This window comes from Nilaparvata lugens, chromosome 6 (assembly GCF_014356525.2).
Source record: "Nilaparvata lugens isolate BPH chromosome 6, ASM1435652v1, whole genome shotgun sequence".
In the NCBI taxonomy this organism is placed as follows: domain Eukaryota; kingdom Metazoa; phylum Arthropoda; class Insecta; order Hemiptera; family Delphacidae; genus Nilaparvata; species Nilaparvata lugens.
In genome coordinates this window covers 15,487,941-15,515,756 of record NC_052509.1, presented here as the reverse complement: position 1 = coordinate 15,515,756, position 27,816 = coordinate 15,487,941, and the positions used below count along the sequence as shown (strand labels likewise).

Sequence of the window (27,816 nt, the reverse complement as noted above, 5' to 3'; positions counted from 1 at the left end):
TATCTCATAAACACGCACTAGCAAATGCTTATGTGGGAATCATCCACCAAAAATATATGAATATCTTGCTCACTCTCTTATTACTGGCTATGTAGAAATTTATTGAATAAATATCAAATATCTTATTTCTTCTAATATCTACTTTACTACTGGTAAAATCGATACCAGTTAAATTGACAAATTATAAAAGCTATATCCTACATAGCATTATTTTTTTCAAATTTCTCTTCGAAATTGTACTTAATTTTCATACACATTAGCTACGTTTTTATATAGAGTGCTCATAGTTGAGTTCAAACATAGTTCAATAGAAAGGTTGAACAATGTAATTGTTCAACTTTAAATACTATTCTGAAACTGTTCTACAAACTAACAATATTTTGCTTATTTATTGGTTTTCTTGAAGTATCACCAAAGAGAACAGTTCTCTCACAAAATTCGCCAATTTTTTCACATTGAATATAGATATGAAAAATAATGTGAAATACTTGACATACTCATTAGCGTTAGTGAAGAGATAATTCTTAAGTTTAACAGAATTTTGTTTTGAAAGTAATACTACAAACATTTTTGTTACCTGATCTCCGAATTGCAAGATATTCTTTGGAGATGTCTGTTTGATTTGGGCAGCGATGAAAATAATTATTGTTAAGTAGGCCAACACTAGGTAGGTACCGTTCCCAGAGTATACCGTAGCCAACTGATGCTTCGGTAAGATACATCATAGTTATTTAAATAGAGCTCTGCCCAAGGACTGTGATCCAATAATAATTTGCAATTACAGTTAATTTAAAACTTACCTTGTAGGTAATTCAATTTTTCATATCGAACTTGATAGATTTTCAGCTATATCTACAGTTATACCCACTTAAACAAGAATAGGTATGTTAGTAGTTGAGGCCAAAAATAAAAACTTGATGAGACATTTGAATACTTTTTCGTGGGAAATGAGCAATATGCAAACTCTACTCACGCCACTGCGAAAAATAAAGCTACTAATCAAATTACAACAAATTGGAGTTGAAAAAGAAGTTGAATTAGAGTACTTGAGAAGTGCGAATTTTGTATGCAATTACAAATCATTTATCTAGAATAATTTTCTAGAAGTCGGACAAAAGCCACTTATCAATACTAATAACTAATTCTCTACAGAATAACAATGTAGTACAGAACTTAATCTTATTAGGCTATGGTTGTTAAAGATCTGTAAGTTCAGAGATCACAAGTTGTTTGAAAAGTTTTTTTCCCACGGTTACTTTTAATAAATAATCAGGTCAATTCTAGTCTTTTTCCCATTTCCTGCTAAAACTGATGTAGGAATATAAAAAGTCTTGAGAGATTATAAAAGTCATGCAATATTAAAAATATTTTCATATGAATTTGATAAAAATTTTGTTTCCATTATTGATTAAAATTAATTTTGTAGACCGCAAATTCAAAACTGGCGCCAAAATTCTACATAGATGGCGCTGATGATGAAGAGCGGCTTTTATGCTGTCTGCCAGAAACAGCTGATCAGATCGGTTAAAATAAAAGTTGAATGTTGTCATTTTGTGATTTGTGAACGACTTCAAAGTTTTATTCAATATTATGATCTTTTACCGTATTTTTATTTATCAAGTTTTTGAGTTTAATTCCATATTTTATATTAAGTATAAGTAGAATTTCAATTTTGTTCAAGGTAATAGATTTAAATGCTAGAACTACTAACTTGTGACATCCACTACAAATAGGTTAGGAACGTAATTCATTTCGTTAAAAAAGTTTTAAATACTTCTACATCATGGCTTTTACAGAAGCTTTCAAACCAAAAGGATCGAAACACTTATCAATTATTGTTGATGCAGATGGGAAAGAAGTTCAAGTAAGTTTTGGTTATTATTTCGAGTCATATTGAGGGTTCTATTTCATCACTATTCTACTAAACATAATGTTGATTACATGTTAGCCTAAAGCTTGTGATTTATTAAAATGATCATGTTTAGTTTTAAATTCTTAGATTAATTTATTGCATTGAATACACAATATGGCAATCCATAAATTTTTAATGCTCTGTTATAATTTTTATAGAGCTTGTACCGACACTGCTCTTGTTTTCATATCATGTATTTTATCATAAACCTTTAACCTGCTTGTATTATATTATACATTTTTCATGTAATCCTGACTATTGCATATCAATATTATATAAAATTCATTTTTTTTATTTTAGGTTGAAGCCAGAGAGGATGTGGAGCAGAAAGTAAAACTTGAAGAGATTATCAACATTCTGTATGCTGCTGGATATTTTAGAGCTAGAATAAAGGGAATATCAGCTTTTGATAAGGTGATCAAACTTTTTTATCAAGACCTGTATAACTTAATTTTTCATGTAATTTAATAATCTCATCTTTATTAAAGCTATTATTCAATCAATTGAGCAAAACAATAGGCCTAATAATTGTTCTTGTTCATAACATAGAAATGCCACCAGGACATGTCCATACGGGAACAAGTCAAGATAAATAAAAAAACAGGCAAGTCTACACATGGACTGTCAGAAACAGACAATAATTAAAACACGGATTTACACACATTCCAGCAATTATTATAATCAAGCATATGGCAAGTGCACTTTAGAGAAAAGTAGCTATTTATAGTTGCTGTGACACTCTTCTGAGGTAATAAAATTCCTTCAAAGAGTAGATAGGATTCTCCTGTAGGAATGTCCTCAGGATTGTCTCGGGCCGGCTTCTAGCAGAAAGCAGACAACTCATAAAGGATCTTGACTGACTGGTATGCAAAGCTGTTCTGAGACCTAAATCTACAATAAAGAAGGTCTAGCGGTATTTAGCCTGTGTCTGTTCCTGGTGATGAAAGTCTCCTCTGGTAGGCATCCAGATTTGTTATAGAAGATAATGTAGAGGTTGAAGACTGTCAGAATGCGCTCCCTCACAAACAGTGGCTTTGTAATTTGCCAGATAATCAGCCCTACACTAAATTCTCATGGATTTCTTGTGCTCTAGCAATACCCTTCTCACCTCAGTGACACCATCTGCCATCAAGCTCTTAAAGAAAGCAAAGTAGCACATACAATCATGGGCCACTAGAATGCAACCTCTCAGACTCCTCAGCAGGAACAGCACAATTAAAAGTCGATTGGAGTCAATAGATTACCATTTTTTACCTTCTATTTCACCTGCTATTCAGCCTGCAACAGACACCCTGTATGTGATCTCCCCAGGCAAGCTTTTGATCCATTGTGAAGCCCAAGAGCTCCACTGAGGGGAAGTTCACCATTTCTGGTAGCTAAACGCTATGGAATCAGTCTTCTCACTGTTGAGCAGAAATTCAAAAACAAGAGTCAAAACTTAATAACTGTATTTTCCTCAATCATGATACACTAAAAATTAATTTCTTGCAAATTTTAATGTATTGACAGACAATTGAATTCAATGATATATTTTAATTTTTTTACCTTCTATCTTAGCCCATCTCACTTCCACAACATTACATTTTATTCCTAGTTCTCCTGTGTCTCTCTTGACAGGTGGTTGGCGGGATGTCATGGTGCATTGATAGTTTTGATGTCGATATTGATGTTGACCTGCTTTTCCAAGAAAATCTGAATATTGGTCAACGCATGTGAGTAATATGACCTGTATAATATGACAAGTTTTCAAAATATAAAGATAAAGTTGATTTTATTTGCAAATGAATTTCAATTTTTATTATTTCTTGATAGATCAAAGTGTACTTCACTCGAATTCAATAAACTCGTAATATCCTTTCACTGGCATATTTTAATGGCATATAATGTTAGGTAATTTCAAATTCTGAAACATAGAAAATTGTGCACATTATGTTCAAGCTCAACGATTCTATGAGGATATTCATTTCTTTTAAAATATAGGCCTACTTAGACATAAATAATTTTATATATTTTGAAGTAGCAATACACATGGGATTTTCAATATTTATTTTATCAATAAGTTTATATATTTTGAAGTACATACATACAATATACATGGGATTTTCTTGCAGGATATTTTTCATTTGAGAGTCATTCTACAATTTTCTTTAGGCCTAGTAATTTTCCTTGTAACCCGTCATTCCGTTTCAATATAGATTAATATTATTTATTTTTTCAAATTATGATTTGAATAGTTTCACGATAGAATGAATAAACAAATTTTTCCTTGTTTCATAGATCACTGACTGAAAAAATAGTTGCAGTTTTGCCAAAAATGAAGTGTCCTTACCGGATTGAGCCTCATCAGATTCAGGGCCTTGATTTCATACACATTTATCCAGTTATACAGGTAATAAAATTCAATTCCATTACATTTGACAATTTGACCTCTGAAAAACAAATTCTTATATATTTATATTAGATAATCTTATATATTGTGTACAATCATTAATGTTATCTATTTTTAGCACTATTATACTTATTTGTTGCACTATTTTAGTGGTTTCTTATTGACTGAATAGTATTCTATTCAATGTATTCATATAGTCAATTTTCTAAACTTTAACAAATTAATTCTTGTTATTTTCCCATCAACTGAATTAATTCCAATAGGCTTTACAAGCTACGATTCAAAAACAGATGAAAGTAAAGCTGAAAAATTACCAATTTTTATATTCAAAATGTTTCTTTATATTCAAAAGTGATTTTATTTCAAAAAACGATTATAATATCAACAAAATAGTATCCAAAACCCTTTTTAAAGCTTGTTGTTCTTGTTTCTGTACCACAGTGGTTGGTGAAAAATTCAATGGAAAGGAGAAAAGCAATTCAGCGTTACTACCATTCCTATGCTCTTCATAAGTTCAAAAAGAAGTACACTCTGCCTGAGGATGAAACTGACTCCACGTTCAAAGAGAAAGCTGGCCACAATATTGCCAATGTACAAGTGAGTAAATTCATACGTTATGCAATTGATGAGATACCTAAAATTAGAATGAAGCTCATCAAAATTTGATCTATGATATTTTCGAACGAACTTAGCGAGTTTTAACTTGAGGCTCCAGTCGTCCGTTTGTGGATTTGTGGCTTTCTTTTGATATTCGACCATAACATCAAATGCTTTCTTCAAATAACTTTTCAACAAAATTTTCAACATATTCGTTGTTGAACACTTTCGATGATACGTTTGTTATCCGTTTAAATATTCATTTCCATAATTATTTATTGAAGATCATATTTTTGTTGTATTGATAATATCAATTCAATACTGTTGTATTACCGTAACTTACTTCTCACTTTTCAGGAAAAGTACAGATTGCAAAGAAAATTCAGAAGGAGCGGTCCCATGCCTAAGGATCGAGCAGCCTGTGTTGCGAGTACTCTGTATGAGTACGGAATGATTACCAGTAGTAAGGTAATCAACTTTCTATCGTTAGCAATGATCAAAATCTCAATTTGCCTCGAACATAGTGTGGCTTTCCTCTAAAATAGAGAATAGAGTAAATAAATAGCTTCTCTCAAAGCTTTCTAATTACTCACGTGAACTCCAATTTTGTTAATAAATAAAGGTACACACTAGAAAATCATTATATATCCGGAATCATCCATACCCTGGTGTTAGAGTAGATTCATAAGCTAATTTAGTAATCAAACAAATAAATATATAATCAAACATGTATACTGTGCATCAATACAGATTTGTTAATTCTATAATTTTTCATAGAAAAACTTGCTATTATGTGCAGACTCCTTATGTTGGAAAATATAGTTGCACAATTTACCTAGTGCTTCAGTTGTAAATGAATAATTGAAAAAATATATACTTAAACTGGCTCTGTTGAATATAGCTATAATAAAACTGATTCCAGAGTTAAAAAGAGGTAATATTTGAATAGATTTATTCCTTTCGAAGATGTATAAAAAACAAGCAAAATAGGTGTTATTTTGATTGAACTGGAATAACTTCAATCAATCTCAATCCCATATTGGGAGAGAATAATTGAAGAATCAAGTGTATGTAGGAATTCAATATAATTCAATCAGTTTAATCAGTTCAATGTTTGTCTTTTAGAATAATTTCTTGTTATTAAGTTTCAATATGAAATGCTTTCAGGACTTTGCAGCCGGGGAGGCCGATGCCCCCACTGAAGTTCAACCAAAGCAAGAGGTTTGTAGCTTGCCTTCTCGAAATCATTTAATCATTTCTTACTTCTTCTAGTGCATCATATTATTTCTCATTCATCAATATTCTATCTATAGTAAATATTGGAATTCTCTATTACATCGACTGATTAATATCAAATAGGCCAATTTTTCCATATTCAATCTTGAATTATTGATTAATTCTCGATCAGGAGAAGTTAGTTCTATAAAAGATGAAATCCATGTTCGGTTGGTGCTATTATTTAGATATTTTATGCGTTTTATTTACTTTCAGATAATATTATACGATGTGATTATAGTATGTGTTATTGTGAGATATTAATGAATCCAACTCCACAATGCTTAGTTGAAATGAAAAACTGCTAAATTGAAAACATCTAATTCGTCTATCATCATTGTCAAACATACTTCATACATACACATTGTCTCCATACTTCTTAAATCTTTTGACATGCTTATTTTGTGAATTGAGATTAAAAATATGTATTTTTCAGGTTGATGCTCAACAAAAACAAATTGCTAGCTCTATGACATCAGCTCCTGATCAAGAGGTAAACTTTCAGCCATATTATCTTATTTAGTGGAATGAAATTGAACAAATATTAAACCATAACAAAAAATGTAGATTGCTTTCTTCAAATTGGTAGATTGGTACTATAACTAATAATTATTGTTGTAGCTATTATTGTGATTCTACTACAGTTCAAACTGTACTGAATCCAGATACGACGCTGCAAATAATTGTAGTAATTTTATTTCCCATTTTGACCAAAAATCATCTTGATTTTTCAAAATACAATAAAGTCTGAATGTAACCTTTGTTCTCGTGAGAAATGTATGTAAATTGACGCAATAGAGCGTCCATGCCTATCACCATAGACTAACTAAACAGATATATCTGTGTTATCACAGGTTATAGGATATGTGCTACACAGGTTAGATCTATGCTATCACAAGTCTTTCAATACAATAAAAATTGTTGTACTTTATGACAATCCAAAATGTTCATCTTAATTATCTATCAACTTGGACTTTTCAAAGAGAAATCATCCAATAGTGCTGATTACACAAGTTGTTTGTACCGACTTTATAAAAATACATCTACAATCTTCTAAGCAAAATCTTCTATGCAGTATTAAGGAAAAAGGTACTGGTTTCCATTTATTTACATTTATAGTTTTTTTTACAATGAGTTATTGCATTTTAATGAATATTGTCGTTTTCAGAACCGATTAACGGCTGGTGTGGTCGGCAATATTGTCAGCATTGGAGCTGAAGAAATAGCTAGAGCTGTGGAGCATTATACCGAATTGCAAGCAGAAACTGTGGTGAGTATTTTATTCCTAATTTTTTTATATTTCTATATACATATTTCCTCAATTGATCATTGTTAAATAAGTTCTTCTTAACATGGTGAACCTCTAATAATTGACCACTTCGTTTCCATAATCAAATGTACGAGTATACTTTGTATATTAAAGTAAAATGACTTATATTGTCAAAACCACTGGTTTATTAGAACAATTATTTGAGATAGTTCTCTTAAAACATTTCAAGTCGTTCTCATGTGATTGTGATATGGAGTTTTATTAAAAAATTACAAGTCGTTCTCATGTAATATGCATATTCAACACGTCACCTTCACAACAACACAGAAATTATACTTTGTATTATAGTCACAATAATAAATTGATCTCGAAAATGTTTTTCTCAGGTATCTGGTGCTGCACAAAAACGTCAACTAGAAGAGAAGAGTCTTCAATTGGAGACCGAAACACAACAATTGGAGCAACAATTGAATGATGCAAACACTCGTTTAGAGAATCTCAGAGCTGTCAACTCTGAAGAGAAAAATAACGCCAGGAGTCTCACGGAATCCGATCAAGAGTAAATATGATCTATTATTGTTTTAATAGTAAATTGTATTTTTCACAAACAAAAAAAAGTATAAAAAAATAATGTTCAAAAGTTCAAAAGAGAATAATCTACAATACTGATTTAGGTTTAGATATACTGATATGGATGCATTAATGTGATTATAAAAATACGGAGGGCATGTAAAAGTAAGGTTTAAGCTAAAGTGTATAACTGTGAGTAAATATATGCCCTTGTCACAATCTTGGATTACTTGCATGTTTACAAGTGATTGGATTCAGAAGATTGGTTGAAAAACAGTGATAAGTAATTGTTTAGAGTACTTCAGATTGCAATTCTTTGCAAGTGATTATTTGCAAGTCTATTGTGAACCAAAAATGTTGAATGTTATGTGATAAACGTATACAATCTATTATCATTTCAAATAATTTATAATTTTTCACTGTAATTAGATTGCTTATGGTTTCTCTTTCATAGGATTTTGAGAAAACTGCAAAAATTGGTGACAGCAAATGAAAACATCAAGCAACAGGAGTTGGCTTTCAGAGAACAATGTAAGACGGAGCTCACGTCACTTCAAAATGCCATCAGGTAAGTTATTGATTTTCATGATTATCAATTGGTAATCAATTGTTGAAACATTTATAGATTAAAAATCTGGTGTGGTACACTCACACAACTTTCCTTGCTCATTACTATCACTTCTTTCTTCCTACTTCACTATCTTCTTGCAACTATCACTTCTTTCGTCAAATCAGGTGCCAAGTTTACCGACGTCCTGCCAGAAAAAATTACAGAATTTGATCGAAACGACTTTTTGGTGATCCAAGCTGGTTCTAATGATGTTAGTAAAAATGAAGCGAAAAACATTCTTGTTGCTCTACGAAGGAATCTGGCGGCTCTCTACAGAACCAATGTTATTGTATTTTCGATTCCGCGCCGTTATGACTTGGTGAAGTGGTCCTGTGTGAACGAGTTGATAACAGAAACTAATAGAGCAATGAGGAAGATTTGTCAACTTTTCTCAAATTGTAATTTCATAGACATAAGCCACATTGGTGTAAGATTCCATACATCGCATGGCATGCACCTGAATGGATATGGTAAAAAGTATGTATGTGATAAAATTATTCAGTGTGTGACAACCCATATTACAAACTCTGAAGTATCTCCGCCAATTCCGCTTCATGGTTCTTTTTTAGTATAGATGACCGGACTGAATGGAACTGCCCGGACAGAATTGATTTGCATAATGAAATTTTTGGTGAAAGTAGCACTCATAAGAAAGTATGTTTTCTGAATCTACAGGGTATGTTTGGAAAATTGAACATTCTTACGCAAATGGCAGACCAGCAAAATTTCAGTGTGTTTTAGTGAGCACTGGCAGCGGAGTGATGCGCTGAAGTATGAGATAATTGAAGGCTACGTTCTAGTATCTAGCTATTGCAGGAAAACTCATGTAAGAGGAGGCATGGCTGTTTACCTGAAACAAGACCTAGCATATGAGGAGATTGAGTTGGATTGGTTATGTGAGGAGCGGATATTTGAAGCAGCCGCAGTTGACCTTAAAGAATTGAGAGTGATTGTAGTGAGCTTGTACAGATCACCGTCGGGGGACCCGGTCATTTTTTTACAAAAGTTAGAACAGCTCCTATTCTATCTTTTTAAACTAAAAAGGGATATATTTATTGGTGGAGACTTTAATGCGCATTTTGACGTGACAACTGATCAAGCCTGTGTGAAAAATTTTAAAAACCTGTTGACAGAATTCAATATGCACTACATTAACAGCTTGCCAACACGTGATAGTGCATGTTTAGATAATGTCATCACAACAATGGATCAACAGCACTATGATATGGAAATGCTTGATTTTGATTTCTCTGATCACTCTGGAATTACTGTTACATTTGAGACAAAGTTTAGAAGAAGAAAAGAACCTGTTTTTAAAAGTTTAAGAAGAGATTTGTCTATGGAGAGAATTAGAGTGTTGGAACGGCGATTGTTGTTGGTGAATTGGATGCAGATGCTGGAAGGGGAAGAAGATGCTCAATTGACATTCAATAAATTTGTTGAAGCCTTTTACAGAATATTCGATGAAATATGTCCGAAGAGGCCTTTGAGATTAAACGCTGAGAAGAGAAATGTAGCTAAGTCAGGCTGGTATACACCGAAACTGGCGGAATTGAAAGACAAAATGATGACTTTCCGCTCCATTTTTCTTATAAGACGTAGCGATGATGCGCAACTGGCTTATAAAAGGAGTAAACAGATCTATAAACGGGAAATAAATAGAGCGAAGCTCTGTTTTAATGCCAACTGTATCGAAGAGTCGGGTAACAAATCAAAAGCTGCGTGGACTCTGGTGAACAAAGTGAGGAGTGGAGGATCAAAACGCACAAATATTGAGATTTCACCAGATGTTTTCAGCACGTATTACACATCATCCGTCCAGGAAGCAAAAGATGGCATCGAGCAGCCACAGGTTACTGCAAGAGATTTCATGGAGCATCCACCGTCCACACATGAAGAATTCAAATGGACACAAGTGTCATGTGCTGATGTTTATAAGATTGTCATGGATATGAAAAACTCAAGAAGCAGGGACATTTTCGATTTATCCAACCACGTTTTGAAATGTGTAATCCAGTCTATTATTGTTCCATTGACTCACTGTATAAATTTGTGTCTACAACAAGGAGTTTTTCCAACAAAACTCAAAATTTCGAGACTTGTACCTTTGTTTAAAAAAAATGGAGACAGACTTACACCAAAAAATTATAGGCCTATCTCCATAGTTCCAATTTTCGGAAAAATTTTAGAGCATGTTGTGAAGCTTCAGATATGTACCTACTTCGATAGTTATAATCTTATAAGTGACTCCCAATTTGGTTATAGGGTGGGTAAAAGCACAACAGGGGCAGTTCTTACAATTATCGATCAAATAATAGAAGCATTCGAGAATAAATGCCTTGCTCAGATGACTGCCTGTGACTTGAGCAAAGCTTTCGATTGTGTCGATCACTCAATACTCCTTCACAAGTTGAGTCACTCTGGAGTACGTGGTTTGTGTCTTGATTTTTTTAGGTCATATCTGGAGAATAGATCACAAATAGTTGATGTCAATGGAAAACTATCTGCCATTTCTTATCTTAAATTTGGAGTACCACAAGGTTCTGTTCTGGGACCACTGTTGTTCCTTGTAATGATAAATGATCTACCCAAGTGTTTAACATCTTCTAAAACCATAATGTATGCTGATGACACTTCTTTCCTAACTATTGACAGAGATTTCCAAAATCTCAACAGAGTTGCTAATCAAACAATAGACAAGGCTAATTCATGGTTCAAAGCAAATGGTTTCCTCCTCAATGAATCCAAGACGCAAAATGCAATATTCACATTGAATAATAGACATGAATTGTCAAACAATTTTGTAAAAAAAATCAAATTATTAGGAGTACAAATAGATTACCATCTGACTTGGAGTGATCATATTGATTTACTGTGCAGCAAGTTATCAAAGTCTATATATTTGTTGAAGACTCTAAAATATCATGTTCCATTCAACTATGTTTTAAATGTGTATTATGCTTTGTTTCATTCCCACTTGAGTTACAGTGTTATTCTGTGGGGAATTGTTCACGGGTGTCTGAAGTTTTGGATCTGCAAAAAAAGCGATAAGAATAGTAACTAACTCAAATGTGAGAGCTCACTGCAAACCGCTATTTGTCAAAACTAGAGTCATGACTGTCATTTGTTTGTATATATATAAGTTGCTTTTGTATATAAAATTGAAGGAAAGAAACCTTGATTGTAATATTAATGTGCACAATCATAATACGAGGAGCTATAGAAATGTACATATTCCTCAAGTAAGGCTATCAAGGACTTTGAAAAGCCATTTTAATGTGGGAATAAGACTTTTTAATCATTTGCCGTCATATGTCAGAGATCTACCTTATCCTAGTTTCAGAAAGGCAATAAACAAATTCCTAAGTGACAACCCATTCTATAGTTTGACTGAATTTTATGAAAACTCCTTCAATTAATGTTTGTCTTATAAAATACTGTATATTATAGGACCTACTAGTATGTGTATAATATTATATTTCCTATTTATGAGTTACCTAGATGGTATAAATTTGTATTGAGTGGGTCTCCACCCAAATTATTAATGTAATGTTTTTTTTTAAATTCTCTGACATTGTCTAATGCAATTTTGTAATTGTTCTTTGACAAATAAATTATTATTATTATTATTAATATTGAAATGTAAGCCTCATTCTCAAACGAGAAGAATTTAGGGGAATAACATAATGACGATTGGCGGTAACATATTAGGAACTACGATCAGACTACTCTATATGTGTATATATAATTGTTTTCAGAGTTCTTTTTCCTTTGTGTAAATTGTGAAATTCGATGATTTTTTCTGAAGTCGTCAAAACAGCTGTTCTACAGATGAAATATCTCGACTATGTGTTCTTTTTATAAACTGCTCTACCTACCTACCTCATGCACAAGAAGGAGGTTACAAAGTCCATTTCTCTAGGATGGGGTGGACCCCCCATAAGTTTCTGAGGAGGGAGACTCATGCCAGTTGATAGAGCTGATAAATAACTATACAGGGTATGAATTTGAAAAAAAAAACGGTCAAGTCATTTTTAAGAAAATCGTGAAAAACATGGTTTTTTAGTCATTATCCGCCATTTTTCTCAAGAATATTACGGAGCTCCTGAAATTTTCCCAGAAATGAGACTCATGCCAGTTGATTGGGCTTATGAAGAAAATCGTTAGAGCCGTTTTTGAGAAAAACGTGAAAAACATGGTTTTTTAGTAATTATCCGCCATTTTTTCCGCCATATTGAATTGAATTTCTTATTGTCGGATCCTCATGGTATAAGGACCTTAAGTTTAAAATTTCAAGTCAATCGGTTAATTAGGAATGGAGTTATCGTGTTCACAGACATACATACACACATACACACACACAGACCAACGCCCAAAAATCATGTTTTTGGACTCAGGGGACCTTGGAACGTATAGAAAACTTGAAATTAGGGTACCTTAATTTTTTTTGGAAAGCAACTTTCCTTACCTATGGTAGTAGGGCAAGGAAAGTATAAAAAAGTAAATTCGTATGGCTTTTGTTGGTGGGGAGTCCCTTGCGGGAAGGTCCCACCGCCTGAATATATAATTTAAGCACGTCAATGGGCCTTACGACTGTCATACTTCAGCCGGGACCGACAGTTTAACGTGCCCATCCGATAACACGGGAGTGATCTGGTTAAAAAACGTTTGGCTATGAGAGGGTTTGAACCTGGGATCTCTATGCTGCTAAGCAAGCACTCTATCCACTAGACCACGGATCACTCCATTAGATTGTCTCATCGTGAACCAATTTGGGAGGAAATCAGACTGATGTTCTAGTAGTCTTGAACACGACAAATCACCAAGATTGGAAAATTAGTCTTTCTTCTTCTCTCCTAAATTAGATGCACAAAGTGTATGTTTATATTTGAATGTGTTTGAACAATTCACTTCAATTGAAAGAATTAGGTGTGGCACACTCACGCTACTTTCTTTTTGAGTGATAATATTAGTTTTATTTCTCTCGGAAATAGTATCAACAGACTATTCTATTCACAAATACAAACCAGGGAGTATTCAGTCCAAAACATTTCCCTTTTAATTGGTAGTGAATTTCTCAGAATGAATTTAGAAAAGATAATTTCATAACTCAATAACTTGCATTCCTTAATATTTATTGTTTTTCAACCGTCTTGGAAACTTGGAATACTTTTCATTTCAAGATTTAGTGTATTTTAGAAGAATTGAATATTTGAGGAAATTTTGATAGCTCGATTATTGAACAGTCATTGTTTTATTTTTAGATTTGAATCAGCAGCTTCATTTTTAAATGAGACTTCTTGATGTCTATCAAGGCACGTGGGGTCTTTTTGTGTATTATTGAGTCTTAAAGATGGATTATTTGCTTTTATATTTTTCCAGAGACGTGGAAGAAGTGGAAGGCGAATCAGATAGCGAACGCTTGGGCGAACGACAAGCAGTGGAGCAGCTGGCCGAGAGAGTGACACTAGCGCGTCTCGCGGTGGGCAAGCGAACTAGGGCGGTGGCATCTCTGCAACGTCAACTCGATCAGGTAAGAAAGAATAAATTAGTGGAAGAACCTTGACAAGTAAGACAAAAAGTGAGCAAGAGATCTTCATGGATAAAGGCCATGAGTTATAACATGAGCCTCAACTCCTCAAACGGTAAAAGAGTGACTGCGTGGTAGGGATGTAGGGGTGAGAATGTCTTTTTCACACATCTTCCCCTCTCACTCTGCATGCATACGGCCAGTGTAGAGGAGAATGATGGAAGTGGAATACCGGGTGCCGAGATCAATCTGACCAAACTCTTACCCCCACCCTGAAAAAAATCAGAGTCGAGTCCCATGTGGTGAGAGTCGAAGGTTCATGTTATAACTCTTCGGCTCTACCAGTCAACAAGTTCCGAATCAATGTACTAATCAAATTGTAGCAAGCAAGGGAATAATAGCATAATGACTACTGATTTTATAACTGACAACGCAAACTACCAATAGTGAATGAACAAAGACAAAGTTCGACTTCAAGCCCCGCCCCAGTATCTAAAAATTCCGCTGCAATCACTAAATTACAGGCCAGTTTCAATACTTTTATTAACATAACACATACTTTCAAATGGTATATAACAATGATATTTATGCACAATCCTCAAACATATCTGGAGATATATCTGGCTAGGTATACTGTTCCTGACCAGGGCTCTCCATGATATCCTTATTCATTTATCTATTTATTCAGGAATAAGAATAGTTTTTATTGCAAAGCAATACAAAGTTTTAAATATAATTCCAATAATAAGTTGTCATACAAATGGCACTATTGGAATAAATAAGCTTGCTCGCTAACAGTCAATTTAGTGATACATTATGTAAATAAAAGATATTATAATATAAAATGTAATATGGATAGGTAGACTGCCTTTATTTTAACCTGGAGGGCGAAGTTAGGGCGCAGCCGGCCCTCTCTCCCACTTAACCCTTCTAAACAATTCTAATTTATCCTATTATATTAAGCGAGCAATTTCTGTATATCTGTTTATATTTTTATATCTGGTTATTTATGTTCAACGGATCTCGAAAACGGCTCTATTTTCACGAAATTTGGAACATAGTAGGTTTATGATATAAAAATTCGATTGCACTAGGTCTCATCCTTGGGAAAACTCGCTGAACGACATTAAAATGATAATTCATCCTTGGCTGAAACAGCTGAGACTTTCGTTGTCTGTGGATAGTAAAAAGTGAGCGAGTGATTCTGTGGAAAATCAAAATATCGCATCCCCGAAATTCATAAATTTGTAAAATATAAGCTGTAAAATATAAACACGATCATTTTAGAGAATTGTGTTCTGTTTATCAATATATAAGAATAACGAGCGAGGCTCGATGCTTCGATATTTCACATTAATAAAACAACATAAGTAAATAATCTACTAAATAGAATTTAAAAAATGAATAGTAATAAAAACCCAATTTCAATTAATTCAGAATGTTAAATTTAATTTTTAAGAGGAGTAATATAAAAAGATTTATAGATTTATTTATTATTTAGGTGCCATCCCGCACTGAGCTTGCCCAGTACCAACGCCGGTTCATGGAGCTGTACGGTCAGGTGGCCGCCAAGCATGGCGAGACTAAGAAGTTCTACACGCTGTACAACTGCCTCAACGACAAGCACAACTACCTCAAGAAGGAGCTCTCCATTCTCAACTCCATACAGGACAGCTATACTGAGTAAGGCCGCCGGCTTCCTTATCAATGATTTTACCTATTGAACCATGTAATTTACGTTACCACAGTCATTTCTAATAGGGGTGATATTCACTTCATCAAGATTTCAGCTGAATAATACCAGAATATTGTCATTTAAAAGCATAAACCTAACCTTCAATCTTTAACCAAATTCTACGTAACTCATGCCCGGTTTCACCAACCTTGATCAAATATAGCCTAGCCATGGTCAATTAGACCATAGTCAAAATTTGATCACTCGTTCAAACCTACAACTGTTCCACCAACCTCGGGATTGATCAAAACTCCGTCGGTCAAATCTGAACATGGTCAACTCTTGTAGCTGTACTTTTCTGAAGTTGGCCAACATGTTTGCTGGCTTGCTATTGGCTACATCTGATTTTTATGGATGGAAATTACTGAGATATTGCAATTTTTAAAATGCTAATGAATTAATAATTATTATCAAACGAAAATTCAAATTAAATTTTGTAATATATTAACACCCCATGATACCGTACTTAATATCAGTTTCGCTGCTCATATTCAGAGGGTAATTTACTGTCAAAAATTCAGATTGCTGTACTTTTTTCTGTAATTAGCCTACTGTACTGATTTTTATTCATATTTAATATCAGTTTCGCTGCTCATATTCAGAGGGTAATTTACTGTCAAAAATTCAGATTACTGTACTTTTTTCTGTAATTAGCCTACTGTACTGATTTTTATTCATATTCATTATTTCGGGGCAGGCCCCCTGGGCCCCCTTCTCATATACGCCCCTGGCACAGACGTTTTGTATAGTCACATATCTACATTAATTTATAATAATATTTGAAATATGAATTGAATACTTTCGTACAAAGAGATTTACAAATCACAATCATTTTTGACAATTTGTTTATGAACAAAAGAACATCCATTTCTAATGAGATACATTGAAGCAGCAAGGTTGATCTAAGGATTGAATAATATAAGTCAGATAAAAATGATCCAGACACCAATAGAAAGGGGACATTCTCCCCGTTAATCTGATATAAAATTATCACGCATTACGACGCCCCATGATTCTGAGAGAAGCGACATTCAAAAGAAAAACAAATCTTTGCGATGTTTCCAATTTTATCATATAAATTAAATCTCCTTTCAATCATTCAACCCTGAACCTTTCTTAGTACTACTATACTAGGATATATAGGGATGATATTCTACATCCAAGTCTTACGTTGAATTGGAAATTTGAGAAAGTTGCAATTTTACACGATTTGGCAACCCTCTAATTTCTTCGGATGGAGGGCCAAGTCTCAACTTAATTTACATAAACTGTAAAACTTAATTATCCAAATCCTTTCTTTGAACAGAAATACGCTCTCCTTTATTATATAGCATTCAGCTATGATACAATTTTCTATTTACCACCCGTTTTTCTATGTATTACACACGACATGCAGTCAAAATTCTATTTAATACTATTTGATTTGAAAAGCAGTCTCTCTGATCAGTCAATCCAGTGGTACATCAAATCGGATGAGTTATGATTACTTGATGGAATGACTAGCGCTCTTGATTCTGATTCCCTGATTGATACATTCAAATGATGATTGTAAAATGGATAATTCTGTTGCAGAGCTATGGCTTCTCCAGCAGCTATGGATCAGTTTATGACGCAGTTTGAAGGCATTCTACATGGAATACAGCAAAACAAAAGAAAGGTAGGCCAATATTTTCCTCTTGCAATCTGATTACTATTCCAAGATCTGTTTTCAAATCGATGATTGTAAGCGCGAGATTTTACGCGTTCTTATTGTCTGCTGCCCATAATTTTATCATTTTTATAGAAAATATTCTTAACACTTGAGAAATATTCTCAACAATACTTAACGTCTTAAGTCATTCTCAGTAGTTTAGTGAAGTAGTTTGCTTCATCAAGCACGGTTTAAAAATTGTCTGCAAATAAGGACCACAGCTTTTTGACAACCTACAACTAAGTTATATCATAGAGGAAAGATAGCATAAGAAGATGACCCATGGTATAGGGCGTTTATGTTCCAAATTTCACTTTTAACTTAAGCCGATTTCCTAGTAGTTATTTTTCGTAAAGCTATGCGACGCTGGTAGTCTCTCATACTGTGTAGTTTTTACACTCTTACCCGGACAAAACAGTAATAATAGACAACAGTCGACAGTAATCATCGGCTTGACTCTACAAAAAATCGGCTTGATATTTGAAACATAAACGACCAATACCATGGTCTATAAACGACTATCTTCTTATGTTATCTTTTCTCTATGGTTATATGTTGTAAGTTTATGTAGTTGATAAGTACTAAACTCTCAGTTGTTGTATCATTAGAACAATAAATAAATATCTTTATTGACATGAAAACTCCAGAGATGTAGAGTGACTGCCAAGCCAGTGACAAACCAATCTCCTGGTTTGTCTATTTACAAATTTGTCTATAGTTTTTCTATACTCATTTTATTCCAAATTCTGTATACCAGATTTTACAAACTTACGAAATAGTATAGCACGCCAGATATAACATGAACCTTCGACTCCCACCAGATGGGACTCAACTCTGATTTTTTAGGGTGGGGGTAAGAGTTTGGTCAGTTTGTTCTCGGCAGCCGCTATCCTCACTTCCAACATTCTCTACACTTGCCGTATGCATTCAGAGTGAGAAGGGAAAATGTGTGAAAAAGATAGTCTCACCCCTAAATCCCTACAACGCCATTCACTCTTACCGTTTGAGAGGTTGAGGCTCACGTTATAACTCATGGCTTCTACAATATACTAATGCCCAAAACTGTTCCTATTTCGATTGTACTAATTTTAACTGTCAACTATCAATAGAAAGTGTCAACCTACTTCTATTGAAATGGTGTTTTGGTTCATGGACTTCACAACATAGACTATAGTAAACGCAAATTAGAGAGGCGGAGAGAACGAAATTAATTCAAGCTTTAAATTACATATTATGTTATTTTAAATATTGGATATGTGTCAATCATATGACAATCTTGAAATCAGGTTTTATTCATGTTTAGAGAAAAACAAACAAATACTCGTCACTTGTCCAATTACAACGGTTCAGTGAAGACTTGAATTGGTGCTACACGTTTGAAAATTTACAATTAAATGTTGATGTCCATTCCAAATTATTTAGTTAGAATAAATGTATGACTGCATTTAAAAAAATTTGAATGAACATATTTTTAATAAGAAGTCAGGTTATGATGACATTTCAAATGTAAACAAACACAAAGCAGACGAAAAGTTTGAACTTTTTTACTACTTGAAATTTACCAATCTCACTCATAGATGGAGCTACCATCACCCACCTCTTCAATTTGGGTTGACTATAATGCCCAAAACTGTTCCTATTTCGATTGTACTAATGTTCACTGTCAAGTGTCAGCCCAGGTCTATTACAATTGTTTTGATCGTAGGTTGAGCAGAAGCTGAACGATGAGAAGAGACAGCGAGACCCAGCTGAGTGGTCGTCTGTTGGCACTGATCGAATTGCAGCGCCAGTATGTGTCCGCTCTCAAGCAGCTCATGGCCGAATGTCAGACAGAGTCTCACAGACACACCATTCCCCTCCAATTATAAATAGTATAGTATATGTATATACATTTCACAACAAAATTGTTTCCTATCATATTTGAATTCAAATTAATTGCCATAATCTCTCTAAAAGGGTATGGCCGAATGTCAGGCACACTATTCCCTTCCAATTATAAATAGTATAGTATATTTTTATAATATATTATACATTTCACAACATTATTGTTTCCAATCAAGTTTGGATTCTAATTGCTACAATCTCTAGAACAGCTCATGGCTGAGTGCCAGATCTAGTCTCACATGAACACCATTCCCTTCAATTATAAATAGTATAGTATATTCATGTTTTTAGTCTATACATTTTACAATATTATTTCCAATCATATCTGGATTCTAATTGTTACATCTCTCAAACAGAAAATGAATTTCAATAAAGGCCATACAGTATCGCCTGTTGTCTGTACAGGTACAGATATTGTACAGGTATTGTCTATATAGGGATTGCCTTTACAGTTTAGGTCTGTACAGATCAGTACAGGCCGAGTCTTACCGACACACCAATCCCCTTCAATCATAAATATTATATAACATAAGTTAGTTATTCGTAATATAGTCTATATGTTATAGATATAGTATATACATTTCACAACAATATGATTGTTTCAAATATATTAGGAAAATACAGATATTTATGTATTTTGTGACTGACACCTGATTTCTTGATAAAACCGGTACCCTGAATTAATAGAAGGAAATAATTGCCATGCTATAACGACTCATGAGCGAACATTGAGGTGAAAGAGTAGTAATCGTGGAGGTAATCAGGCACAGCTTGGGATTCAGGTATGAACATAGGGAGTGTTTCAAGTGTAATATTTTTTAAAACCTTTTGTTGGAGCCAGCTCTAGTTTTCATTTTTCGTTTTTGAATTGGACGCGCGCTCCTCGTTCAGTTCGTATTTCTTTCACTTGAGTGCGTCGCGCTCACTAGCCGGTAGATTTTTTCTTTCTGTTCAGTCTCGCTTCGTAATAGCTTGCCTCGAGTTGGAATTGATAATTATTATTCGTCGATCATTTCCAGAAGAAAATCGTTCTTCAAATTATTATTTTTTCGTTAATGTTATATCGTACACCATAAACCTACGGTTGGAAGAGTGTTTGCCAAACTCCCTTTAGTTGAAAGTTTTAAACTATTATTTTTCGATTGGAAAGTTCACCGATCTATAGTCTTTAAAGACATTGTAAATATCTCGTCAGAAATATATGTGCAACGTTATATGATGGAAGCCGAATTTATCAACAGTAGATGACAATTAAGCTTGCCTTTTCACCATCCTTGATTCATCTCCTACCTCGGGGACACCTGAATACCTTACCTGGGAGTTGTAAGCTCAACAATATAAATTTCTTAAAGTTGAACCTTAGAGTTTACATTGGTCCACCAGGCCAGATTTTATTGGCTATTTTTTATTCAAATATTTGGCAAGCACTTATCCAATTTTATTGTAAATCGTTTGTGCATGCTAGGGTTCAAACCTGTTTGTACATTATGAATTGAGCCGATCAAGTTGGTTCACTCTTATCTCTATTGTCCGTTCGGAACCGTTACTTTGCAATGCTGATAACGTTATCGCTTAGCTTGCTTCGTCTATTGAGCTTTCTTTGTTCAATTTGTACTAGCATTATCATTTTGCTTGCTTGAATCATCAATGAAAATCGTTCATTGTTGCATTCGTAATTTTATTCGAAAATTAGTAAATGAAAATCATTAAGACCTTTCCAATATCCAATCATGAGTGAAAAGAAGTTAAAGCTCAAACGAGCTAAACTTGAGCAATATTCTATCGTATTCAACGTACTTTCGATTTGTCGAAAAAGGCTTTAAAAGAAGAAGCTAGTGCTAAACAATTTCTAATTCTCTATAGTTCCACTCTTAAAACTGTTCAGGATTATGAAGCTGTTGAAATGGAAATACAGGAGCTTGAAATGGAAAAAGACCGGAATTTGTACCCAAATTTAGTAGTTCACATATGGAAATGTTCGAACATATGGAAGCAATTGCTAGTGAATTGAAAAAACGCAGTCAGGTTGTACCTAGTGTTTCTAACCCGGCTCAACCTGTATCTTCCAATAAGGATTTGTCTAATATTTTACCGAAAATTGAAATTCCTGTGTTCGACGGAGATCAATCAAAATGGGCGGTATTCTACGAAATGTTTAAATGCATGATTCATGACAACAAATCGATTCCAAATCAACAAAAAGTCCAATATCTGGTGTCCAAACTATCTGGAGAAGCGGCTAATATTTCACGTCATCTACCACCTATTGCTAATAATTATGAAATTATTTGGGATGCATTAATTAAGCGGTTCAATGACCCCCGCTCACTCTCAAATGTGTACTTGAAACAAATTTTCGAATTCAATTGTCTAAAATCTGAGTCTCGTGCAGGTTTAGTTTCTATAGTCGATCAGTTCTGTGGTTCAATTACTGCTTTAAAACGCCTACGAGGTGAAGATGTATCTGATGCAATATTTCTGTTCCAAGCGTTGAAAATTTAGATCCTGTTTCTCGAAAGGCATTGAAGCTTCAGTTCATACTAAGGATGATCCCACATATACTGATTTTGTTACATTCATCGAAAGGCAGATTAAATCGTTACCGCATGACGAATCGTCTAAACAATGCAAGCCAGTAGTGAAACCAATACCAAATTCCAAAGTGTTGGTTGTTCAATCGAATTCGCAAGTGACCAAATCACCGGTAAAAATATCAGAATGTCTGAAATGTTCGATGACAAATCATAAATTGATCAATTGTCGTCTTTTTCGTCAGTTATCACCTTGGGACCGTTTTCGTTTTGTTAAGGAGAAGGGTTGCTGTTTGAAATGTTTCTCGCCAGCCCATCGTAGTAAAGATTGTACTTCTTCCAACTGCGAGGAATGTAGTCAGAAGCATAATTCGCTTTTACATTTCGGAAATGCTTCAAATTCGTCATCAAATTCGGATGCGAAAAAGGTAGAAAATAATACTATTACCTGTTGTTCTATCGATTCGAAGTCGGCACCGTATAGTGTTCTACTATCAACTGCTCAAGTCGAGGTACCTGATAAGAGAGGTAGATTGCACAAAATAAGAGTTTTAGTTGATTCAGCTAGTCAAAGTCATTTCATTACTCGTAAACTTTGTCGTAAATTGCAACTATCGATTTCTCCTTTCCAATTAATTGTGAATGGTTTTGGCGGAAATTCGCAATCAGTTTTTGGTCGTACTTTTGTCACGCTTCAATCTCGACTCGATTCTAGTGTTAAATTTTCCATTGAACCATTAGTTGTCGAAAAAATCATGGAACAGCTTCCCACTAGTAAAATTGATAATTCTAAATTATCAAATTTGTTTGGTCTTCGACTTGCTGATGAAAGCTATCACATTCCCAGCGAAATTGACGCTATTATAGGAGCTGAATTAGTGCCTCATATTTTCCGAAATGGTCGTGTGGAAATTGAATCGAATTATTTGATGGCCTTGGAAAGTGTTTTCGGTTATATTTTGATGGTAGAGCCCCTATTTTAACTCAATCTTCAGAAAATTCAACGTGTTGATGACTTGTCTAACATCACCGTTGGATAAGTTAGTTCGAAAATTTTGGGAAGTGGAAAGCGTTCCAGATGTAGGAAAAAACTCACTGCTGATGAGTTGGAATGCGAGAAGGATTTTGCATCGTCCGTTCGTCGTGAAAATTCGGGTAGATTCGTTGTCTCATTATCGTTTTCAAAATCCCCTGATTGTCTTGGTGATTCTTATGCTATGTCAGAACGTCGACTCATCAGTTTGGAGAAACGACTGGCACGTGATCCAAACATGCGTTTAGTGTATCACGATGTCCTCTTGGATTATCTCAAAAAGGACACATGGAATTGATAAAAAATCAGAGTGATAAAAGTGGTTATTTTATACCTCATCATGCTGTAATCAAAACTCAGAGTCAATCAACGCCTTTGCGTATTGTCTTTGACGCAGGCGCGAAAACTACTACTGGAGTATCATTGAATGATATACTTCATATCGGCCCCAAGTTGCAAACGGATATTTTCGTTCTGTTAGTCAATTTTCGGTTATTTTCTATCGCTGTAACTGCTGATATAAAGCAGATGTATAGACAGATTCTTGTCGATGAATCGTGTCGCAAATTTCAGCGTTTGTTATGGAGATTTTCGTCCAATGATCCCATACAAATTTTTGAATTAAAAACTGTCGTATTTGGTCTGAGTGAGTCACCGTTTCTAGCTCTCAGAACTGTCCATCAACTTGTTCAAGAAGAAGGTGAAAATTTCCCTGATGCTAAAGCTCGTATTCCGAGTGACATGTTTATGGATGATTTGGTGACAAGTGTGTCTTCTTTAGGTGAAGCAAATCGTCTTTGTAGTCAGGCTAAAGAATTGTTCGAGAGTGGCGGATTCGAACTTACTAAATGGAGTTCAATTCACCTGAATTGATGAGTGATTTCTCGGAAGATGAAAAATCGACCTTGTCTAAAGATTTCGAGATGGGAAATTTGTTGGCTGTCCTAGGTTTGAAATGGCAACCTGGTAGTGATTCGTTTTGTTTTTCAGTGAATCCTAATCAGTCTGTTCCTACCAAACGTCACATTTTATCGGTAGTAGCACGCATTTTCGATCCTTTGGGACTCTTGTCACCCCTAACTTTGTTTCTTAAATGTTTAATTAAACAATTATGGAATGCTGGTCTTGATTGGGACGATTCAGTACCTCCCTCTATTGCGCTTCAATGGGAGACTGTCAGAAGGAGTTCCCTTTATTGTCCAATCTCTTCATACCACGTCATTTAGGAGTGATGAATGATTCGAAAATTACTGTCATTGGTTTCTGTGATGCATCGACTTTAGGTTATGGTGGTGTGATCTACATAAAATCTCAAATGGATGCAACCTGCAACTATCACATTGTTGTGCGCTAAATCAAAAGTCGCGCCATCTAAGACTTTATCCATACCTAGGCTTGAATTATGCGCGGCGCTCTTGCTCGCTGAATTAATACAGGTTGTTGTCTCTGTTTTGAGCCTTCGTTGTCACGTGACTCGCGTTGTTGCATTATCGGATTCTACTGTGTCTTACATTGGATCAGGCTGTCCATCTAGATGGCAATCTTTCGTCGCTAATCGAGTTACGAAAATTCAAGACTGTCCTATCAACGACTGGTTACACGTGGCAGGAAATTCAAACCCGCTGATCCCATTTCGAGAGGTTTATCCCCTTCTGAAATAATTAATCATGATTTGTGGTGGTCTGGCCCCTCTTGGCTAATGTTAGAAGAGAGTGATTGGCCCGTCAGGTCGATCTGGAACCTATAGAGTGTCTACCTGAGGTCAAGGTTCACTCAATTGTCACTGTAGTACAGTCGGAAAATTCATCTATTAATTCGATTCATCTTTTAATTGCTCATTGTTCCAACTACCAACGTCTATTGCGTATCATGGTGTTAATATTGAAAGTACTTCGTCTATTGCCTAAACCTCATGAATTAGTTTGATTTGGCAGAAAAACATTTGTGTAAAGTTGTACAAAAATTCATTTTTCGAAGAATTACTGGAATTGAAAGCTGGGAAGAATGTACTTCTCATCTTCAACAACTGTCACCCTTTCTTGATCATGATATTATTCGTGTGGGTGGACGTTTACAAAATTCTGAGTTGAATTATGACAGCTGTCATCCGATATATTACCGAAAAATGATCCATTGGTCACGCTTTTGATTGATTATTTTCATGAAAAGCACTGTCACGCTGGACCTCATTTATTGGCGTCTATTTTGAGACAAAAAATATGGATTTATCAGCCCGTGTCCTTATAAGGAGTCATGTACGAAAATGTAACAAGTGTTTTCACTATCGTCCCACTCTTACACGCCGAAAATGGGCAATCTGCCAGCCTGTAGAACTCTGTCGTCTAAACCATTCGTCCAATGTGGAGTGATTATGGTGGACCCATTCGAATCACCATGGCCAGGCGTCGGAATCCTTTCATATTTAAATCGTACATTGTCTTTTTGTCTGTATGGAACTAAAGCCGTTCACATTGAATTAGTTTCGGACTTATCGACCCAAATGTTCTTATCAGCTTTTCGCCGTTTCCTTGCTCGACGAGGTCCTTGTAAGGTCATGTATTCCGATAATGGTACCAACTTCGTTGGCGCCTATGATGAGCTAATAAAATTGTCACGGATGCTGAACTCCAAGGAATATCAAAACCTGCTCCAGAATGAACTTGCTGATCATAGCATTGAGTGGAATTTCATCCCGCCAGGTTCACCTCACTTCGGCGGTCTTTGGGAGGCGAATATAAAATCAGTAAAGTCACACCTGTTTCGAGTTATTGGTAACCAGTTGTTGACTTACGAAGAATTGAACACTGTCTTAGTTCAAATTGAGGCTGTACTTAACTCACGCCCGTTATGTCAAATGAGCGCGGATCCGAGTGAACCCCTCGCCCTCACACCGGCTCATTTTCTCACTTTGACACCTCTTAAGTACCTTCCTATGTTAATGTGGAAGATCGTCCAATGAATCGATTGGATCGGTTTGAATTAGTCAATCAAATGGTTCAGTCTTTCTGGAGTCGTTGGCGCAAAGAATACTTACATGAATTACAACCCGTGTGAAATGGTGTAAGGATTCCACCCCTCTCACGGTTGGTACAATCGTCCTTGTGGATCAACCAAATGTCGCACCGTTGAAATGGCCAATGGGTGTGATTGAGGAAGTATTTCCCGGTGCTGACGGTGTCGTTCGAGTGGCTATGGTGCGGTGCGCAATGGTCGCTTAAAAGGCCGGCTACAAAGTTGTATCCGTTGCCTACTCAATAATTTTCCTTTGCATTTTTGTTTTATTCTCGTTTTGTTTTATTTTATTTCTTTCGTCGTTTATTCATTGTTTTTTTCGTTTCTTTGTTCTCTAGCCTTGTCTGAAAATAGCTTTTCAGCCGGGGGGGGATGTTGGAGCAGCTCTAGTTTTCATTTTTCGTTTTTGAATTGGACGCGCGCTCCTCGTTCAGTTCGTATTTCTTTCACTTGAGTGCGTCGCGCTCACTACGGTAGATTTTTTCTTTTCGTCAGTCTCGCTTCGTAATAGCTTGCCTCGAGTTGGAATTGATAATATTATTTTCGTCGATCATTTCAGAAGAAAATCGTTCTTCAAATTAGGTTTTATTCATGTTTAGAGAAAAACAAACAAATACTCGTCACTTGTCCAATTACAACGGTTCAGTGAAGACTTGAATTGGTGCTACACGTTTGAAAATTTACAATTAAATGTTGATGTCCATTCCAAATTATTTAGTTAGAATAAATGTATGACTGCATTTAAAAAAATTTGAATGAACATATTTTTAATAAGAAGTCAGGTTATGATGACATTTCAAATGTAAACAAACACAAAGCAGACGAAAAGTTTGAACTTTTTTACTGCTTGAAATTTACCAATCTCACTCATAGATAAAGCCACCATCACCCGCCTCTCCAATTTGGGTTGACTATAATGCCCAAAACTGTTCCTATTTCGATTGTACTAATGTTCACTGTCAAGTGTCAGCTCAGGTCTATTGCAATGGTTTTGATCGTAGGTTGAGCAGAAGCTGAACGATGAAAAGAGACAGCGAGACCAGCTGAGTAGTCGGCTGTTGGCGCTGATCGAATTACAACGCCAGTACGTGTCCGCTCTCAAGCAGCTCATGGCCGAATGTCAGACCGAGTCTCACAGACACACCATTCCCCTTCAATTATAAATAGTATAGTAGACCTATATTTTTATAATATATTATACATTTCACAACATTATTGTTTCCAATCAAATTTGGATTCTAATTGCTACAATCTCTAGAACAGCTCATGGCTGAGTGCCAGATCTGGTCTCACATAAACAACATTCCCTTCAATTATAAATTGTACAGTATATTCATATTTTTAGTCTATACATTTTACAATATTCTTTCCAATCATATCTGGATTCTAATTGTTATATCTCTCAAACAGAAAACGATTTTCAGTACAGGCCATACAGTATCGCCTGTTGTCTGTACAGGTATTGTCTATATAGGGATTGCCTTTACAGTTTAGGTCTGTACAGATCAGTACAGGCCGAGTCTTACCGACACACCAATCCCCTTCAATCATAAATATTATATAACATAAGTTAGTTATTCGTAATATAGTCTATATGTTATAGATATAGTATATACATTTCACAACAATATGATTGTTTCAAATATATTAGGAAAATACAGATATTTATGTATTTTGTGACATCTGATTTCTTGATAAGACCGGTACTCTGAATGAAAATAAACGCCATGCTTTATCAACTCATGAGCGAGCATTAGGGTGAAAGAGAAATAATCGGG

General features: G+C 34.9%; 1 protein-coding gene across 2 annotated transcripts; it reads left to right on the top strand.

Moving 5' to 3' along the window:
- Window positions 1-1,502: 1,502 nt before the first annotated feature.
- LOC111044148 (coiled-coil domain-containing protein 93) lies at window positions 1,503-27,718 on the top strand. Of its 2 annotated transcripts, none has more exons than XM_039430216.1 (15): window positions 1,503-1,864; window positions 2,213-2,326; window positions 3,530-3,624; window positions 4,190-4,301; window positions 4,743-4,898; window positions 5,256-5,366; window positions 6,066-6,119; window positions 6,610-6,666; window positions 7,342-7,443; window positions 7,830-8,002; window positions 8,468-8,581; window positions 14,006-14,156; window positions 15,655-15,836; window positions 17,461-17,545; window positions 19,284-20,109. In XM_039430216.1, exons 1-15 carry the CDS (start codon window positions 1,784-1,786, stop codon window positions 19,500-19,502), a joined length of 1,806 nt encoding a protein of 601 aa, XP_039286150.1. In that variant the 5' UTR covers window positions 1,503-1,783; the 3' UTR covers window positions 19,503-20,109. The 2 variants fall into 2 exon arrangements, with proteins under 2 accessions (XP_039286150.1, XP_022184911.2); XM_022329219.2 differs by lacking the exon at window positions 19,284-20,109 and adding an exon at window positions 27,040-27,718 and having other exon boundaries at window positions 1,505-1,864.
- The last annotated feature ends 98 nt before the right edge of the window (window positions 27,719-27,816 follow it).